General features: G+C 41.5%; 1 protein-coding gene across 1 annotated transcript in view; it reads left to right on the top strand.

Moving 5' to 3' along the window:
• Window positions 1-21,304, top strand: part of RARB (retinoic acid receptor beta) — a 333,134-nt gene that overhangs the window by 136,825 nt on the left and 175,005 nt on the right. Inside the window, exon 3 of the mRNA XM_037384094.1 lies at window positions 1,598-2,099. Within this exon, the coding sequence (XP_037239991.1) occupies window positions 1,922-2,099 (178 nt within the window). The 5' untranslated portion in view covers window positions 1,598-1,921. The remainder of the gene's footprint in view (window positions 1-1,597; window positions 2,100-21,304) is intronic.

Genomic DNA, 21,304 nt, shown 5'->3' with positions numbered 1-21,304 from the left:
AACATGCACAGCTGGTAACCTTTGCTGGTATTCCACACAGAGCAGAAACACTCCTCTGCTCTCTGACAGGCAAACATATGCATTTGGGGTTGGGTTTATTCCTTTCTTTCCTTGCTCATTTGAATTCTTACCGACAACTAGTAGACAGTAGCAGTAGTGATAGTCAATGTTGCATTGTCACAGTTTCCTTCCTCTGCATCAATTTTGCTTTGTGACCTTGACAAGTCATTTCACTGCTGCCTTTATTTTCCCACCCAAAAATCTTCTTGCCTTTGGTTTCAGGCTATAATTTCAAAGAATTATGAATAAAAATGCTATATAGTGGTGGATGTTGTTACTGATCATTGACTGTATCAGATGCAAGGGCACATAGCATGTTGTCTCAGGAAGCAAAGCCTTTAGGCAACCCACCCTGGACTGCCTCGCTTTTGGGTGCTTGAGTTTGCTCTCTGGCTCCTACTGTCTCCCTCCGACAGGGTGTGTTGGAGGGGATGGATGACTCCTCATGCAGGGTGATGCTTAGGAGCCAGTTGCAGTACTTCCCAGCTTTTACCCAGTTGCAGTACTTCCCAGCTTTTACCTGGAGCAGTGTGCAAGTAACTATGGAAGTTTGCAATATGGAACAATTGCAGCCTTTCTAGTAGCTCACAGGACACTAGTAGCACTTACCTAGTGTTGCACAAGCAGGTTGTTTCCAAGAGCAGCCGTTTGCTGTACATGGACTTAAACAAGCAGTAGCAAATTTCACTGCTGAGAAGTGCCCTGTTGTCAGTCTGAGATTTTCAGTACAGAGACTGAGAAAAGGAAGACCCCTTGGTAGGCACCAGCCATTTGGGTGAAACACTAAGGAAGGTGTGTAGCTGTAGATGACTTTGAAAATGGTGGTCATGACAGAGCACAGGAGCAGTGTTACTGCCATCATGTCACTTGGCTTATGAAATAACGGGTGCTTGTTTATATGGTGATAGAGGCAGTTCCTCCTCCCCCCCCCCCCCCCCCCAAGAAAAATAAAAATGAAAAAAGATAGAATGATCGGTGAGGGCTCTTACATGTCAATAAGATAAACTAACTATCCTTTGTAAGAACAATCATTGGTAAATAAATTAGTATTTAGATTTAGTCCAATACAAAATCACCCTCAGACACCAGTCTCCAGTGCCCTGCCTGAGCCATGGCATTGGAGCAAGCAGAGAGCAAGCAGTGTCGTTCATTCTTCTATGTGGAAACTCAAAGCTTTCATGTACATGGAAATTTTTTAGAGGTTGATTTTTTTTTTATTTTTTTTTTCTCCACTGGTATCAATATTTCAGGTAGTTGTTGATGCATCAGTTTCAAAACTGGCAATTTCCAAACCAAGATTGCCACTACCAGAAATTGCTTTTGGTGTAACCCATTGGGCAGGGAAATCAAGTTAATGGGTGTTCTGCTGTTAGCTTCAGTAGAGTAAGAATTTTACCCCCAGGTAAGCTCATCTTGTAGGATACTGATAAATAAGTAATCACTTAACAAAAGTAGGAGAGGGATAAAATATTTTTGTATGTGTATATATTAAAAATATGTATATTATAATCAATATATTGTTTTCTTCTTCCCACAGGCTCTGTGAGTATGTGTCTGTAGAGAGCAACTGTCCCCCCAGAAAAACATTTGCATAAGCAACTGAACTGCGCTCTGATACCCAAAGTAAGAAGACTTTCTGCCCACAGTCTGTAAGAGCAAGAATGTCCTGGGAAAGAGAACAGTAAGAAGCAGCGATGAAATATACGACAGACCTGATCGAGTGAATTACCTTCTCACCATCACACAGTCCAGCTCAAGCTGTACCGGTAGGCTTGACAGCCCCCTTCATTCACAAGTTGAAGTATCTGTTTGCTGGCCTGGAGTGATGCAACATAATATTTATACACTGTGAAGTGTTAACATGACAACCAGTAGCCGCACATGTCCAGTACCAACAGTGAATGGACATATGACTCACTATCCAGCAGCACCATATCCATTACTTTTTCCTCCAGTCATCGGTGGACTGTCACTACCTTCCCTCCATGGACTCCAGAGTCACCCACCAACTAGCGGATGCAGCACCCCGTCACCTGCAAGTAAGTGCTTGGTATTAACAGCTTTTATTGACCAGTTTTCCTCTAACAAAGACTGATCGTGTTTGTTCTGAAATTGTTTTAAAGAGTAATTGCAGTTGTTCATCTGTGATGTATTTTACTTGGGCGAAGACCATGCATTTGATTTGAAATACTACTTTCACTTAATCTTGTTTTTATAAAAAATAAACATGCAACTATATGACATACCAAAGCTGTGGAAACCAGGGGTGATAAAATCTGCTATGGATTTTGGCATATTCTGCATTGTTGTGTTAGCTGCAGAATCTGATGTTGTGTTTAAAGAAAAATTGACTGTTGTGTATTCATGAGCAGAGGTGATTCCTCAGTACAGAATTCTCTTAAGTTGCAATTAATACTGCTTTTGTATTCTTCCTTAAGTACTGCTTTCTTCCTGGGCAGCTTGTGAAGAGCAGCCCAGTGGACAGCTAGTAGCTATGAGCTGCCAATGGCTGCAGAATGAGCCCTTGAGTCTATGGTTGAGTTCCACATGCAGCACACTCAAATTTTCAGCACCACTGAGTGTATTAGCTGGGCAAGGTTTTTTTTTATCACTTTATGGCGAACACACATTTTCTGCTTGGTCTTAGTTTTATATATGTTTAAGTGGCTCCAAACAAAGCTATCCCAAGTATAAACTCTTTAAGTAGTGTCACGTGGACAAGATAACATCTCTGGAGGTCTTTACAGTGGGTGACTGATGTATTTATCACCCATGTGAAGAAAACTGGAATGCATACAGCTTTGCAGGTCAGTTTGTTGTGAAGGTGCTTGTCTAAATACATTACTGTGATTGTTCAATATGAGAAGGTCTTGACTGAGCAGCACATTTGCAGAAAAACCACACTTTCTATTAAAGGGAAAAGAGACTTGTTATAGCAGTGCCCCCAGTACATCTTTGAACAGAAAGCACGTGAAGTTAGAGCTCCAAACATGAACAGGAAAAAAACAGTGAAGACAAAACTTCTGAAGAGTGGTGTACACTGGTAAATACCAAATGTATATGATCAGGTATGCAGAGTTTTTCCTTCCCATGAATTGTTCCTGTGGAATTAAGACTGCATCGTGGATGCATTGTTAATGATTAATAAACCAGTCAGCATTCAGCCTTTCAAAAAAATAGTGCCAAGTACGAATTTCTGTCAATATGTGAACAAAGTGGCTACTTCTGTGTCTTTGGGTTTGCGTCTTTATGCCCTGGTCCCAGCATTTTTAGGGCAGTACTTTTGTCAAGGTGCTTTGCAGCACTGGCTTGCCTTGCCTGATCATGAAAGCCTGGCAGCTGTTGTGCATACCTCAAGGCAATAGTGTTTGAAAATACCCGCTAAAATTGGCAAGATAGGGAGGAGGGTGACTTGAATGAGAATGTCTTTTCAGACACAATCCCCAGCAGGAGGACCCTTCTGGTTTATACCTCTGTCTTCTTACCTTTGCTGACAACAGTCTGGGTTGTTCTGAAACCTCTAGACTTCTGATTCTGGAGCTTGAGGTTAATGTTGCTAAAGCCATAGAAACAAGTTCTTGGAAACAAGCAGGTTGAGCTTTGGGTTATATTACAGGGTTTTGTTTTTCATTGTGGATTTTTTGTAATTATTTTTTTTTTTTTTACACCAAAGCCACACAAATGGGCCAAGGTCAGCATGACTGATGGCCTCTATTAAAGTTAGAATTTATACTGGGTGGTGGAAGGGTATAGATCTCACTTGCAAAGACCTGAAGAAATTAAAATTTGGCCAAACCACTGCTCTCTATGTGTTAGACGCTATTGTACTATTTATTTTCCAGATTCCTTCCATTCACGCAGAATCCAATAGAAATTATTTTACATAACAGGAATGCTATAAAGATCTCTTTAATCTTTTTAAAACAGTGCAATTCAACAGCTTCTATTTGAAGTTACAGTCATTTAAGCCTTCATGTTATTGTCCTGTTTTATTTGTTCTGTCTTGGTTTTAGACTTGCCGTGATGGCAGAAAACCTTATACCAAGTTGCATTGTTATCTTAATCTACTGTTGGGGTAGGCATCTCCAGTCCTGTTAGACATACAGTGTATTTTAGATGTATGAATTTTGTGAGCACAAGGGGCTTACAATAAACGTTCAGGATGGAGTGATTTAGTTTCATTGATTTTAATAATGGTGTTGCTTCCGTGACCTGTGACTTGGCTTCTGTTTTTATACTGAGATACATAGTGCAAAATACTTAATAATTAGAGGGCTGGTCACAGTGCTGAAGAGGTCAGAAGATGAAAAAAATACCATTTTTATGCATACATGAACTACGCATTAGCACTGAACAAGACCACGGTCAAGAAGATCATTACTTTTATAAGTCCGATTGATTTACCTACCACTGTATTACCCCTTGCTGCACAGAGCAGACGTTTTCACTCCTGAGATCAGATGGCACGCAGGGTTCCCTGGTTGCACTAATAATGAGGAATTGCTTCTATATTTAAAAAAAAAAAAAATAAATATCAAAGATTGTTTCAGGAGGTTACTGCTTAGCTCATTTAGAAATGGTAAGGGAAGGCGAAACTGGAGGCATTCCCGTGCTTTTTGGGTCATGCGCCAGCCCCACAGGATTCGGCGCTCTGCCAGACAGGGAGCAGCTGTGGGAAATGGATGCTTAACAAAAGTCCTGCAGAGCCTGACATGTTTGCAATAGGAAAATCACAAAATGTTAGTGAAATATTTGGAGGAGGCTGAAATAAATATGGGTAAATAATTGTTACATAACATTTTATTGAAGTGAAAGCATCTCAGGTTCAGGCAAGTGGGATCACACAGGCACACACAGGCGATTCTGGTGTCTGGGTAGCATTGCTCTGCTCTTTATTAGTCCTGGAGGAAGGGACCCGTCTTGCCATCATGAGAACTAATGCTGGTAGTGCTGTTGCCAGAGACCAGTAAGGCAACTGTCACAGTGTTAGAAAACCAGCTTAAAAAGAGTTTACCTTCTTTATAAAGCATCTGTTGTGGATCAACTGCAACTTTTAATTTCTAGAAAAAGACTAATTATAAAAAATTATCTTAAAAAAAAAAATCAACCACGAACTACAAAAAAACCCTAACCAAGTGAAGCACCACCTGAAATTTGAGAGGGCAGGCGTGTAAAGGCACATCGCTCAGTGTAGTGTGTCCACCCAGTTGAAAACTGATGAGGTGTCTTTGTATTATGGCTGATGGCAAGGCACACAGCAATGTTGCCGTTTCACAGGTGGATCTCAGCACGGGGAAGATGAAGCCATGCTGCTCGTTGGTGGAGTGTCTTTGTAAGGCTGGTTTCTTTAATGTTACATCACCAGAGCGAGTTTTGCAGCATTAGTTTGACATGGGTAAAGACTACTACATTAACAAAGCCAGTTGGTGTGAGCTGTAAACTGTGTCATGGGGGGAGGAAGAAACTTACCTGAGCTAATGCTGTGATGAAAATAGTCACTGAGTGCATCCTAGATCCAATTAAAGTAGGGTCTAGACAATAACCGCCGTGGGAGTCACTAAATAATAAAACACTTTGGTGGGCAATTGTTCTCTTTGTGCTTGGATTGAGCATCCTGCTTGAACGGGGCGATGTGCATAGCCCGTGACATTTGATGGGCACAACCCCATATTCTGCCTTTAGCCCCCCACCACATTTTGGCCCTTAGGCTGCCGATGTGAGCCTTTGGATCCTCAGTATTTTGCCGTCATTTGTGGCAAGGGAGGAGTAGGAGTAGCTTGGTAAGGGGGCAGGGGAGAGCAGTGAGCCTGATACAAGAATGTCCTGGAATTTATGTAAACTTAGTGAGATTGCTTCATCCAGATAGTTTAAATAAATAAATAAATAAATGTGAATATGTTATTTAGAGGGCTGTTGGGATGTCAGGGAGAAAAATCCAAACTAAGGTCATTCATTGTATTTTGGCCAAGCTTTTCCATACTCTCCTGTCTGGGGTGTTTTTAAAGTGCATTGTAAAGAATAAAGGACTTTATATTCTTTTTTATGTAAATCTTTTTAAGTATGTGAAAATGTATGGAAAGTAAGATCATCTGAGGAACTGCAAGAGGTAAACAAGGAGCTAACTACACCATTACTTCTGGGTAGTGCTATGCAAATACTAATTATTATATTTAGCAGTCAGTGTTGCATCTCAGGCTTTTCAGACATGCCCAGGCAAGGCAGATTGTTGTTTTAAGTGTTGTTTTCTGCTGTTGTTTTAAGTGTTGTTTTCTGCTGGAATTGTTTTTCCTTCTATTACTGCTGGTTATTTACCACTTGAACTCCAACTTAGATTGCTTGCTCACCCCCCACCCCTCCCACCCCCTTCTTCTGGGAAATGGATTTTCCACTGGTATCATTGAAAGAGTACAGTTAAATCCAGTGTTAGTGGTGTAGTACTGCAAGATATTTTTGCCAGCCCCACCCATTGCAGGAATTCATTTACTTTTCCAGTTCTGTTGTTAATCATTATATTGACACAGAAAGTCCTCCCAAAAGCACTCTTTGGCAGATTGCATTAAATATGAATAGCAGATATTCATTACGATGTGTTGCCCCCAAGAGAACTCTAAACTATCTGCACTACTCATGAACAGGCAAATAACACTAATTCTCCAGCTATTCAAATTATTTTCAAATAGTTTAGTGTATCTCTAATAAAAACAAGAATGTCTCTGTTTTCCTTAATTACTTAAAAGGTCAAGGACTCCCACATCTCACTTTACTTCACAAAAAGGGGAATATTTCTGCTGGAGGTTGGAGTATGGTTAATACATGATGGATTTTCTTCCCTCAGCACAGTTACTGAGGCAAGTGCTGTCTGTTGTGGACTAAAAAGAAAAACCCCTCAGCACTCTCTGGCGCTCTGAAATTGTCTGAAATAATATTATAATAGTTGTCTTGAATTAGGAAAGAATACATGAATCAACCTCGCTTGATTATGTTGTTGAGCTTTTTCATGCCTTCTAATTTTAGTGTGGTGTCTCCCTTTTTTCCAGTTCTGTCTCCCTAGGAAGGCTTGCTACATAGTCATTTACATGTGTCTGCAATTAACATATGACTTCTAAGACTTTTTAATGTACCTATTCAGTGCATGTATTGCCTGTCTTTATGGAGAAGATGGAACATGTGTTTGCATTCAGAAAGAGGGGGATAAACAGAATATGGATATCAGATTTCTTAGCTACAGCCAGTGTTGCCTCATGCTGGCAAGTCTGAGGAGCAATGTCCAGATGGTACCTTGCAGACATCATTCGTGACCTCGGAAACTACCATTTCTTTTCAGTTCTTTCTTTTGTTTATATTATGGGGGTTTTCCTGGTTGGGCTCTTTGTGCAGCTTGAAAGCATCCACGTGTCAATTAATAAAACTGTGTTACGTTTTCATTTTCTGATTCTAGTTAACCTGAAACTGTCAAAAAATTAAACTTATTTTTTCACGTTAGAGCTTCATTTTTCAGTACTGACCCTTTTTAAAAAAACAGGAGTGAGCACCTCTCAACTCTGTGCCCTTGCCATAGCTGTGCTAGGCCAAGGTGAATCTTCAGCACCCTGCAGATGCAGTCCGCTTCAGATTTTTGTGGGCAGCATGCTCATCTGCAAGAAATTAATTCTGGGTGTGTATAGACAAGAATTTGCTTCCTGGGAGCAAGCCAAATTTGGAAATTTTCTGCTCTGGCAGGGGGAGTGTGTGGCGTAATTCTGGCACGTGCTCTGTATAATGGCTCTCTGCATCCCTCGTAGACCTGCTGTAGCGTGAAGGAGCCCAGTGTCTGGAAGTCTCGTAGAAGCTATCAGAGAATTGCTCCTTCCCTTCTTATGGGCCCTGAAGTAAGGAAATTCCCCAACAAAATGCCTTCTTACCTAAGGTTGGAAATACGTTTCTGTGGACTATTGTGAATGACCTTTTCCTTTGTTCTGGCCCAACAAAAATAACACCCAGTAGCTGCCAGTGTTTGGGATGTCAGGAATGAAGAGAGAAGGGCTGGTTCCAGTCCCCTTCTGCTGGGTCCTGCTGGGTGACTCCTCTGTCGCCTCTCTGCCCCATGATGGTGGGTTTGCTGTCAATTCATCCATTGCAAATGAAACACACAGTATATCATTCAAAAGGAATATAATGCCAGACTTAGGGTTTGGCAGGGTAGTGGCACCAAATTTTTCTCAATGTCTGATGTGTTTCCAATCCAAACTGATAGGTGCAGTCTTTCAAAATTGTTAATCGTGTGATAGATCATGTTATTGAAAGCGAACATAAGCTTTTGTTTAGCCAGGTTTCCATCTGAAGGCATATGTTTAGCAGCTACAGTTTTACGAAAACCTAATCATGTTATTTTAATTACGTGGAGAGTTTCCATTCAGTCATGTTGCTGTGTTCAAAAGGCATGTCACCATGGGGATTTTTGCGAAAAGGTTTTTTTTCTTTCCTTTTTTTTTTTTATTTCAGCTAAAATGTGCTTTTTATTTTGGCTCTGTGCTGGTCTTGGTAAGACTTTCCTCCTTTACTCTTCTTGGGTTGTTGGTTTGTGTTTACTGTGCTTTTAGCAATATGCAGCATTTAATTGGAAAGCCTTATTTAAGATTCAGATAGCACAAATTTTCTTCAGGAGAGATCGATTAATGGTTGTCCTTAGGTAGAATACCTTCCCCTTTTGCTGTTTAGGGAATATGGGGAACAAGTTGTGTTATGTGGACTTTTCAGCTGTATCAATGACAGCATGTTTCCCATTTAAAATGATAAATACCCACCCTATCTGATGAGCCCCAAAAGGGCAGGGAATCCTTTTTCCCTTCCTTTGTCCTTCAGCACTCCGTTTCCTTTCTTACTGCCCAGAATAGGCCTACATCAGTAATATTCATAAATGATTTACAAAAGTAATTCCTGTGTAATAGCTTGGGACGTCAAGATTTTATGATGCTGCCAGATGTGCTATCAAACAAAATTATCTGGTTCAAAAAACTTGTGATAAATCTAGTCGGAAAAAATTCCCCAGGGCAAACTCACCCTCTACAAAAGTAACTGTATCTCATAAAATTGTTAGATTCTCCTTTACCACATGTTTGAAATCAGACTTAAAGCAACAGTTTTATTCACATGCAAACTTAGGTTTGGGATAACTAACAAACAGGAAGGACTGGCCTGAAGCAACAGAAGACTCCTTTCCTTTCAAAACACCACGCGCACTCAGAGGAAATGTCAGAGTAAATACAGAAATATTCGGAAAACCAGAACCTGCATCCCTAAGATACTCAACTGTTTTGTCTAGATAATGCATTTTTAGAAAGTAGTTGTACCCTAAATATAGCAGGTCTCATCTGGGTTTGGCTGCTGAGCTCCCAAGTGCTGTATCTGAGCTCCCTGAGGTTGTGCAGTGAACAATGTGCCCAACGTCTGCCATGTGCGTGTGTTCATTCCTTCATAGTCTCCACAGGGAAAAGTGCATGGGCGATAGGGTGTGTGTTTTGGCCAGGAGTTCAGGTTTTGAAGAAGGGGAAGCACTGGAAATGCACTGGAAGTCTCTATATGGCCATGCCTCCATGCTGAAGAAGGCTGGACCAAGGCAGTGCGCCCATGGCTTACACCTGCAGCTTTATGGTGGTCCTTATTTCTCAGGAAAGACCCCAAGGAAGTCCAGCTGCCTGCACAAATGAGCTTCACCAGTATAAGTAGTTTAGGTACACTGGAGGAGCAAGGATTTTGAGCATGATTTTCGTCCCATAGTTCAAGGTATTTGGGAGAGGGGCTGAAAGGCCTGGGTGGGAGCTTTTGGGGGAGAAATGCTGAGTTCAGGCAAAGGAAGTGTGTCTTGGAAGCCCAGAACAGAGCCTGAAAAGTGGGTCTGGAGGGCCTGTGGTGTGCTGTGTCTCTGGGGAATGTGCTTCTGGAGTAGAGATGTTCATGGGCTCAGTGTGCTGCCTGCTGTTGCGCAACATGCTTGCTTATAGCTTAAATTTAGGTGGAAGTCAGCTAATGTGCGCAAGCAATAGGTGTGGACCTCCAGGTGGAGCTTGGCCTTTGCTATTTTTCAGTGCTAAGGGGCAGTCAAATGTAATTTAACCTCAGCATTAGCTTTCCTGAGGTTCATGTGTTTAAATCTAACGCGCTAGGCTCATACTCACTTTTTAAAAGAAATCTGAACTTCAAGAAATAGAAGATTTTTTAAAAAAAGAGTAATGCTGTGGAAAACTCAAAAAAAAACAACCAAACTTTCCTCATCCTTTTACCTTCCTAGGGATGGATTCAGACCCTAGCATGGGTGCACAGCTCCTGTAAGGGGCTGTGGAAACTCTGCCTGTGGTCACAACTGAAGATCATTCTCCTCTGTGTGTTTGTGCAAAAATTATCTAGTTGCTTCTTAGAAATTGAAGCCTTGATCTTTCAGCTAGCTCAGTTAATGGCATGTAAGAGTGGGTAGTGTTCATTCTGTAGATTCAAGCCTTAGATGATTTTCAAAAGCTGACTTTTACTAAGGATGTATTTTCATATTCACAGTAATGTGGGAATATATTTTCCGAGCTATCATGGGTGGAAAAATGTATGCTTATGCAGTTGTAACTTCTCAAAGTTAAAAGTTTTCAGGTGTGTTTCAAGGCTTTCATAACATAACATACCTAACTAGAACCTTTTACAATCTGTATATTTTTTTCCAGTCAATTTTTAAATGCCTAAACATTAGTTTTTATAAAGGAAATGCCGAAAGTCCTTTAAGTATAGCTAAAATAGCAGCACTTTTCCCTCCTTGTTTTTAAAATCAAAAAGAAAGATGTTCTTTAATAGTACTGAATACTCCAGGACAGAAAGGTGGTGTCCTGCTGCCTGCTCTGTGCAACCCACAGCTGTTATCAGAGGTTCTGGCCAAGGGCTTCGAAAACCTCTGGGCTCTAACAACCTCTGTGACTGTATTTGAGGGAGAAAAAACTTGGCTTCCTTTTAAGATTGAAAGCATCCAAGCCAAAAGCCGGAGCACTGCCCTGTCACGGTCAGGTCACCTTCAGCGGAAAATGCAGTGCAGTTTCCTGTGCATTGTGATTTTATTTGGGTACCATGGAAGCAGTAACGTTACACTGCCGTGGAGCGCAGCATCTGACAGGGGCAATACCTAGGGGCTACAGCAGAGCCAATGGAAATCCCCTTTATTTCTGTCCTTACTCCCTTCTTATCCTCATTCCTTCCAGCCACTGAGAGATACTTGTGTGAGGGTAAAGATCCTGTAGAGAGATGCACAGACATTAAGTCTAGAGCCCTGAAACGAGGCCATGTTGTAAATCTGTAGTCTTTGGAAGAATTAACCTGCATACCAGCATTACCTAAAAGCTATCAGCAAAGGCATTCGCTGGGAAATAGAACTGCATCATGTAAACAAATCGGTTTATTATATATTGCTTTTGCATAGCAATTCCAGGATCAAGAGTTCTGTTATTTGAGAAATTAAATCCTGTGAGAATCATTAAAAGTATAGAAATAGTGATGTCATTACAAAATTAACTAGCTATAAACCCATGGGGTGACATACCAATTCATAAAGGGAATAGCAAAACATAATGCAGGGCACATCTGCTGCTCCGATTCCTGCAAAACCATCAGCCTATTGGTATCTGCAGACCACTTGAAATTGAACATCTGTTAGAAGCACTCAAAAGCAGCAGGAGAAGCCGTACACCTTGCAAAACACTTTCCTGTTGGTAACATCATCATTTCAATAGTGTATTCTTACAAAAATTGTTCTAAGTCCCCTTCAAGTCCTAGATCTTCCTGGCATCGTTTCTTAAATAGTGACAGCATGAGTAATTGTAAAAATAACATGGACTTTTCTAAGGACTCTCCTAACATTTTTATTACTTTATATTTATTATACCACTGCAATGTACAAGCTGATCTAGAGTTTCCAAACAAAGAGAGAGATATGATCTCTGTTCCAAGTAGCTCAGAATCAAGAAAAGGAAGATATATGAAAAGAGAAAAGGATGTGACTTCTGGGCCGAGCAATGGAGATGAAGAAAGGCTTGCATCCCAGAAATGCAAAGCTGCATTTGAGGCTTCTAAAAAAAGATGGCTGGATGCATAGGAACAAGACAGCCTGTGGAGACTGACTTTCTTCTTGTGAAGACCAACAGTGGGATGCTGCAGCTTATTTCACAAAACCTGCATGCACAGTTAGTGATCGATTAAGTATTGTAATTGAACTGCAATTGAACTACGTCATCTTAACTTTTAACCGAACCAGTCAGGTTGACAGTATGTTTCCCCTAGCTGTGTGGTCTGGCAGAGTCCAAGTAATTGGCAATTTTCTTCTGTTTAACAAAACCAGAAATATAGTTAAGCCAGGGAGAGAAAGATTTCAGTATTGATTAGCAGTGGTTGATTTTGCAAAGTGACCTGACAGACATTTGGAACACATCAGCTGTCTCATGGTGCTGCAGCCAAACATCTTGGATTTGCTCCCCTCCACTTTTATTACTTACAGAAGAAGCAAACTCTGCCAGGATGTTATTGGAAGGGATGTTTGCCATTTTAATATGCAGTTACTCACACAAACTCGATGAAAACATATTGCAATACTTTGATTTTTAAGAACAGGTAATTGTATTTACGTGTAGTAAAAAATGCTGTAAATGATTCAGGAAGGTGAATTAAAATGTATAGCACAAGTCACGAAAAATGCTCAGTTTTATTCAACTTAACAAGTATCAAAGTATTGTATTGGAAATACTCCCATTTCACTTTTTTCAATAACCAAAGAATTTTTACCTGGTCATCCAAGACAAAGCTGGAGCATTCCATAACCAAGGTAAAGCCTAGCTGAAGCAGCCCATCACTAGTACAAATATGTGGGAAGTCACTGATGGGGGCAGTTTAAACGGGGTTTCTGCCAAACCTTTGTCACTGTTCTGAAGTGCTTTGTGTGTATGCTGGTGGATTTCTAACAGTGGTGAGAATACTATACACTGGGCAACCTAGAATTTAAGAACGTAATGAAGTATACATAGGAAGAGCATTAGCACTAAAAACCGGAGTGAGATATGTGCATTTTTTTTCTCCCTAGATGTTGCTTGGTAATCCATTTTTTAGTCTGTTCTGGGCCCATAAAACTTCTTTGGCTGCCCAGAAAACTCCACAATTATAGTGCCAGTAAGAAAGTAATGAAGTGATAAGAAATGTGTGCCCCTGTTTGGTAAACTTTGCCTTTTCAGGGAAAACCCACCTGTTTCAGAAGGTCTAAATGAAGCTGTTAAAGCTGCTTTCCTGAGGTCCTACTGCTGCAAGGGCTCTCTGGAGCTGATGCCTCTCCTTTCTCATTGGATGAATTGAGTACATCTTGGGGTCTAACAGGTTTCTTCTCTTTGAGGGAAAAATGTAGTTTTGGGGTTAGGTCTGTTGCCTGAGGCTGGCAAAGAGCTATTCAGTAATGTACGATCACAAAAGGAATCCAGCATCAAAAGTCCATTTTCTTACCTGTAGCTTCAAGTCGCAGTCCACCTGCCCCACTCCACCTGCTCATCCCCCAGGAGCTCTCCCTTTAATCTTTTCCTTTACTTTCTTGTCCCTGCAAGTTGTCTGGTTGTGTCTAACTTTATTTAATTGATTTCTGTGGTGGTTGTGTGTTTTGTGCTTTTATCCCATATGTGTAATTACAGAAGATGGTTGTGTTCCCTCTTTCCTTACTGGAAGAATCATTTTGTATTTATCCTCAAAGTGGAAGGGTGGCATGAGATGTTGTCTGTAGGGTGAGGGATACAGGAGTGGTTTTTAGGAAGGTGAGGCTGGTTCTTGGCAGCCAAGAAAGGGGGAGAGTGCAGTCTGGGAGGTGTCTTAGGCCTGGATGATGACACAGGAGGCAGCTGGCTCCTGGGATTTGGTATAAAACAACTTGTAAAAATTTGGGAACCAGTGAACAAATTCAATTTCAAAGTTTCTCAGAGATCACTCCAACTGAGGGAGACTCTTCACCTGTGTCTGCTGAGTACTGGTCATTCTGCAAGAGTAATGGAGAAGGCATTAGAGCCATGCTGCTGAGTCACATCACCTTTACTAAGTTTCCAGTCACAAGGTTGATGGTAAGCGTGTGTGATGATTTGAGAAAAATGTTGATCGTTGTCAATTGTCTATTGGTCCGGAAAGTTGGGAACCACTGACCTAACGTATGTCTCTAAGGTCAGGGAGATGTATTTCCAAGGATCTGTGCCCAGGATCAGGTATCAGCCTGCTAGGAGGAGCATGAAGAAAGGTTGCTGTCACAACGAAGTATCACTTTTTCTTAGGATGGACTACTTTTCCCTTATCTTTTTCCTTAGAATGCTTATCTTGCCTGACCTGATTTCAGAATACCTTGTACTCTACAAGGCACAACAATACTTTGGATCAAAAATATGTGCTAGAATATGTATCGTAGGGTGAAAGGGGCTTCAACAGGTTTCAAGTCCAACAAGGGGCAAATTTCTTTGTGAGCTTGTTAATCACTTTAAACAAAATTGCTCTCCAAATCATTGGGAAACACGTGATCATCTCTGTAGCCTTGTGTGCCTATGCAGGGAGTAAATAAAAGTCCTGCTGGCATGCTGGGTGGCTCTCTACACGGGCATCACTGACTGAAAAACAGCCAGAATTTGGTCTGCGCATCTTGATGTTCACCATAGGTCTCTGCAGAATGACCTAGGTCTGGCTGCCTGTGCCAATGTTTTTGTGTTCCGAGTGGTGTGCTTCTAATAAATTATTTTCTAAAATGTTAGGATCGGTCAGCCCGTGCAGTTTCTTTCCTCATAGGAGGTCATTATTTTCTGTGCAGTGCTTATGTTGGAGCAGAAGGTCTGAGACGGCTGGGGGAAAGGGGTGAAAGAGGGCAGCCAGGGCTGCTAGAAGGATTGCTGGTATTTCTGAGGGGCAGAGGGAATGGACTTCACCTGTGGCATACATTTGTTACAGATTCCCTCTAAGATCAGGAAATGAGTACGGTCAGCGCTTTGTAATTAACTGTGAGTGGAAAATCTCTGGAGGTGGCTAAACCAGATTTGTCCACTTAGAGAAGAAACACCGTGAATTGACAGGTGTATGGTGCCTGTAATGTGCTACTTAGGAGTTCTCCAAGCTTGGCTGCAAAGAAAATATTATCTGACTATAACAACATTATGAACCCAAAGGCCTTAACTGGTTTCATTATCAAGTGAGCGCCTGAGGGGAAATGCACAGATGGAAAGGCATTCCTTTCCCTTGGTATAATGCTCCCATGCCAGAGAATTTATGGCCAGGATGCAGTTGGCCCTTGCATGGGCGCCTGGTGGAGGAAATGCATAAAGACATTCTGGTTTTTTGGTTTTTGTTTTTTTTTTTTTTCTTTTCCCCTTGCAGCCTGTTTAAGGGATGAGTTTTCATTGCCATGCCCAGGCTTGAGGATGGCATAGCTGTATGCTGCAAGCTACAACGTAGATTTGTGCTGGTCCATTCTTCTCTTTGCTGTGGTCCTTGTTGTCTCCCTGAGCAATGGGAAGAGCCCTGCCTGGAAAACACCCACTAACCTGATGGGTGGATTCAGGCTACTCTATAGTCAACGTGATGCTCAAATGGCGTAATCTTCTCGGAAACTAATTTATCCCAGGATATGCTGGAGGGCTGATCAGAAATGGTCTCCTAAAACTGAGTCCTTTCCTGCCCCCCCCCCCCCCCCCCCATCATCTTCTTTGGTCTGTTTGTTGTTTTTTGGGGGTTGTTTTTTTTTTTCTTTTTCTGGTGCAGAGGCAGATCTTGGAAAGATCAGCTCTTTCCTCTGTATTTCCAGCCTGTTTGATATACTGGCTGGAGATAGCATCAGCAAGGCAGAGCCTGTGGCTCAGGCAATTGTAAAGGCTACATGAGAAATAAAATTAAAATAAACATTTAAAAAAAACCCCAATGCATCTTTTAGCTAGTTGAGGTAGCTATACTCCTTTTCTGATTCATTGAGAAACCACAGGGTATCTAATTACAGTTGTCAGGAGAAAGGTATGAAAGCCGATCTTTTCTGAATGTGTGACCAGAGAAGCTGCTGTTCCCTGGAGAGGGGTCTGGTCTGTCCGTTGTGGACAGCTCTTATTATGGAGAACCTGGAAGATGAGCGTGCAGAACACGTTGGGTAGTAGCCTAAAATACTGTTTTATTTTCCAGAACTGAATAAATCCACAAAGTTTGAAATTGCATGCAGGATCCATGTTTTATCTGTGTGTGTGTGTGATATTTAGACTTAGTCAAGAACCCTGAAGGTAACGAAATGAAAACTAAGTAAGTAATGAAGTTGTGGTTGAATTGTAAATGTTAACGTTTTTGGGAGAGACTGGACAAGTTCTTTTATTATTCAAGCTGGCTTGTTCCTTCCTTGTTTATATATCAGTTTGCCCTCTTTTTGAACATTGTATATGGTTTCACGGTGAATAGTTCACAAATCCTAAAATGTTGCCTTCTTGTCAGTGACACTGATCATAGTGCAAAGGTCTTTTTAAAATTTCATACAGATCAAATAGCTCTGTTTGTTAAAAAAAAAAGGTCAGAAAAAAGGTCACCAGAATCTTTCATTGTTGGCAAAACTACCAATTTTTTTCTTTAGTCAGGGTCATAGAAGCAACTGAACAGAACCGATTTCATTGAAGATACTGATTAAAAACAATCAGCTACCCCCTTTCCCCAGCCTTCCCCCTTCTCCTAACAGACATCTGGCATGGAAAATTTAAGTATTTTGATCAAGGCTATAAGCAACCAGAGTCTGCTATGATGGCTGCTGCTGGCAAGCATAAGAATAAGGAGCTTCTGCAGCCCTGCTTGCAGCAGCTTCTTAGTTTGAAGATGTTTTGCACAGGTGTAAAAGTGTGATGCCAAAGTACGCCTTGATATTAGCATACTGTACATTGTATCCTGTAGTTAACTGCACCCACCTGTATGTTGGTATTTCTCTGACTCTTGCCATCCTTTAAGCGGTGTGTATCTGAGGATCTAATCCATCTAAGCCTTGGACACCCTGAACTGCAAATGAAGTCAGAGCGCTGCAGGCGCACAGCTCCTGGCAGGATTATGCACCCAGTGAGCTATTGCTCTCATTATGTTGCACTGCAATATATCATCAGTGTGAAACATCATCCTAATGATGCATTAGTGTGATACATCATCAGGGGAGTCCCACCAGTAATGTATTACTGCAAGTATGTTGCTACTCAGTAAGAAAATCATCTCGCAGTCCTTGTGTTGTTTCAGAACAGTATCAGTGAAGGCAAAATATGTTGCTAAACATTGATGCAGCTTCCCAATTTCCTAAGTGTGTTAATGTTGGGGGGGGCTTCTGTACACTTGGACTTTGCAACTGTATTTTCAAAGAGGTCTCTTTGGTCTGTCTTTGGTTGCCTTTCTGTTTGGAAGGAGCCAGGAATTGATTCTTTAGATTGATGGCTGGGTGGCTTGAATAGGAAGCCGTAAATCTCTTGCCCAAGTGTCTGTTATGTAATTCTTGGGGGTGGGAAAGGGTTTATGAAAACTTGGTGCCAGAATTCGCAGTTTTAAGGATTTTGCTAGTGTTGCCCTGATACATCTTCCTGTTTCAGTCACAGATACTAAGATAAATGTGTTTAAAAAGCACTGTCTCACAAAAATTAATCCCCTCCATCTCCTGTATCAACCCATTGATTTTCTTTGGTCTGCAAGATCCTATAGCAAAACAATCCTTCCCACAGGAGTTGTCTCGAAGGCAGGATTTACTTCAGGGGGCAAGGCAAATGGATGACTTCGCTTACTCTTGAATCACAGTGGTGGTACTGTGAGGAGCTCACCATGGGATTACATCAGCTCCAGGGACTGCCGGATGGAGAAGTGTAGTTGTTAGCAGTCCACATAATGTAACTCAAGGATTCACTACTCACAGGACACATCCATTGTAGGATTGGAGGGTATATTAGCTATAAAACAGACATTTCTGAAAGATGTTTCCATACACGGCCAGTGTTTTCTAGAGTGATTTTTTTAAATGCATCCAGTTTACAGATGCAAGACAAGGAAACCTAAAGGGAGTTTGAACTTCGGTATGCTTTTGAATCTGTGTTGCATGTTTTTGATGCTGAAATGCTGCACACAAGTTGTTTTTAAAACAAAAATCTTCCCAGCAAAACCAAGGGATGGTTCCTGAATAGGCTGAACAAAATTTGGTCTCCCTTTGCTTTGCTTCTTGTTCTCTTGTATTACCATGTAACTGGACTGAGCAGCATGATTGTGTCCTCCTTCAGATTCATCAGTCACCCCTCCTTTTCCTGTAAGGCTCGTGCAAGGTGTTCACCAACTGCTTCTGCCTACGTACCTATGTCAGTAAGATGAGGAAGTATGACAACACTGTATTTGCAGGAGCACCTACTGAGCTCTTTGTTATTGCAGCAAAATGGAGATTTATCCATTGTTTACTGCTATAGCTTGTTTCATTCATTCGTGATGTTTTTACTGTCCCGATCCAAAGCATGCACATGTTGGTATAACACGAGGAGCACTTTGCTGGCGTCATTCTTCTTTTACTGGTTGAGTGCTCTGTAGGCTTATTTAGGCAGCAAAAGCAGTACCCCAAGCCAAAAGAACTTTAGTTGTAACTTTCTTGAAGCCTTATTTGGGCAAAGTATGAATGGCCTTAAAAGACAGTAACTAATTTATTCCTTAAAGTGGCCCTGGGTTAAGATCATCATCACAAATCACACAGTTTTTAACATTAGAGTCTCCCATACTGCTGTAAGGAATACAAACCTACTCTTGTGAAGTTCCTTCTCAAGACTGGTTTAGGATCCCAGAGGTCCCAGGTTACTCTCCAGGAGGATGGGGAGGCTGCTGGTGCAGCACAGCTCCTCTGTGCTAACGCAGAAGAAGCCAAAGGAGCAAGCCTTTGCCTGTGTGTTGGGTAGAAGAGTGAAGCGTGGTGAATCTCCTCCCAGTGATGGCACCATGGCTGTCTGATAATTACCTTTGGTTTTAAATTAAAATGAAGATCAGCCTTGTTGTCTGCATTAAATAAGTAAACAAATCCAATAAAACCAAAAACTCTCTATCAAAAAGGTAGGAGTTTAAAGGCAGAGATCATTTAATGGGTTGATCTTTACAGTTTTTAAAGTTTTAAGATTAAGATTGCTACTTCATTTCCCTGCTGTTGTTTGATGCTACTTTGGAATCAGGTTCTCTTTCCCAGCCTGCCTGAACTCAGCCCCAGTAGTAGATAGCTTTCATCAACAACAATTAAAAAGGTGATAGATTTAATTTTCTGATTTTGCTGCTGCTTAGGGTTTTTGTTACCTTAGGACTGTTCAGCTCATGCCTTGGACCCTTCTTGTTAGAGAAACAATGCTCTTCTCTGTGTATACAGAGCATGTAATGAATCGAGCGTTGCTGTAAATATTGTTTGCAAAGTGAAGTGTTTCTGGCAAATTCCCTCAGCTTATTGCATAGTCATATATGGCAGGCTATTGTGTTAATAGATTATTAAACTCTGTATTTTCACTTTAACCTTCTCTGAACTTTATTCTTGTGTTTTAGAAGGAATTAACTAAATCCAAATTAGTGGTGGGCTGTCAATCAACAGTCATATGGGATTTTTGACCTTACTGGTACATCCTGTTGCATTGCGTCGTGCTTTGTTCTTCCATCAGGTTGCACCATGACTCAGGCACAAAGATGACATGTTAGAAATATAACGTGATGTGACACAACCAACAAAAATATCAGTTAAGAATTGTGTGGATAGTTTTGATTCATTCAATTCATGGATTATTCGCTGTCCATTCATGTGTCGATAAATGGTCCAGCAGTTTTAAACTTGCTGGCTGTTAAATGAAAGGGAAAATAAAAAAAAAGCACCAAAGCAAAGAAACAATAGCTGAGACCCTCGTCCTTCAGCTGGGTTCCCTTGCATTCAGCACTCGGACTGTGTGCTGCGGTTCCAGCTGGTGGTGTTTGGAACCTGTAAGTTAATTAGGAGGAGAAATTTCTGCAGCTAGCAGTGTAGATATTCTGGGGAAAAAAAACATTGCCCCAGGGGAGGAATGATATTTGAGCAGATTTATAGTGCTCTGAGTGTGCATATGAATGAGATGACGGCCGTCAACATGGCCTGCTGCTGTGGGGAACTGTCAGCTTTGCTCAGGTAGAAGGAGATCCATGGAGGGGAGCGATGGAAATGAAGGGAAAACAATGATAAAAATTGCATCAGTTTTAAAATGGGTTTTTAAAATTCTTAAGGCACATAAAAGCAGACTTTTTTTTTTTTTTTTTTTTTTTTCTGGAGGGGAAAGGAAGGGAGGAAACATCCCACATGAGGCAAGCAGCGCAGATAAGTGTCTGCTAAACATTTGGGGGGTTCACCATGCATAGAGGCCATGCTGAATACCTAAGCCCCATGTCCCTTTTGCATTTTGGTAAAAATAACCCTGAACAGAGTTCAAAACATCCTGGATTATTCTGCTCTGGCAAGAGTGTTTTGCTACGGTGTTTGCTACTGTTGGTGCGCATGGCAAGGTCAGCGTGCTAAGGGTAGCGAGATGGAGGGATTTTCTGAGGACCATGGCCAGGCCAAGGCAAGGGATTTGCTTGTCTCACTCTGGACCACATGTTTTAATAAATTGTATCCCCCCTGCCTGTGAGGGTGCCGTATACGATTGCACGGGGCAGTCTGTGGCTTTGTCCAGCACGCGTGTGGGGCAGCGGCACGTTCACCCACCTCGCTGTGCGGGCTGGAGCACGCTGCTGGCCGACCTGAGAGCAGTGATGGATGGGTGGGGCGGAATCATTAATTACCTTTCTTTGACAGAAGGATTGCATTTTTTGCGTAGATGCTGAAAGACTGTTAAGTGGGTTGGCCAGCAGTTTTAAGAATTGCTTTTGAATCTGCTACTTTCACTTTTATCTTTCGTTCTCAGCTTTAATAAATCTCTAGAGGTTGCTAATTGCAGCATGTTTTCTGTAGTGCTGGAGCGGTGGGCAGTGCGTTTTTAACCTTTCCTTCCACAGTTTTGGCATCGCTTGACATGCGTGTTGAGGAACAGTTGTGTGTTGCTAAACTCTGTCGTTTGGGGGCCCTTCTGTTTTTAAATATTTGTCAGAGCAGCCTGCTGTCATTTACAGTGAGCCTTTATTGAGATCATTAAATGGAAAGTTTAAGATTAATTCCCTTTCAGGGCAAGAGGAGGAGGATAAATAACTAGTCCTGCTCAGTGTTCATTCTTAATGACTCTAG

The sequence above is a fragment of the Falco rusticolus genome, chromosome 4 (assembly GCF_015220075.1).
Source record: "Falco rusticolus isolate bFalRus1 chromosome 4, bFalRus1.pri, whole genome shotgun sequence".
NCBI classification, from domain to species: Eukaryota; Metazoa; Chordata; class Aves; order Falconiformes; family Falconidae; genus Falco; species Falco rusticolus.
Note: the sequence above shows the minus strand (reverse complement) of the source record. Positions and strands in the feature narration are given on the sequence as shown.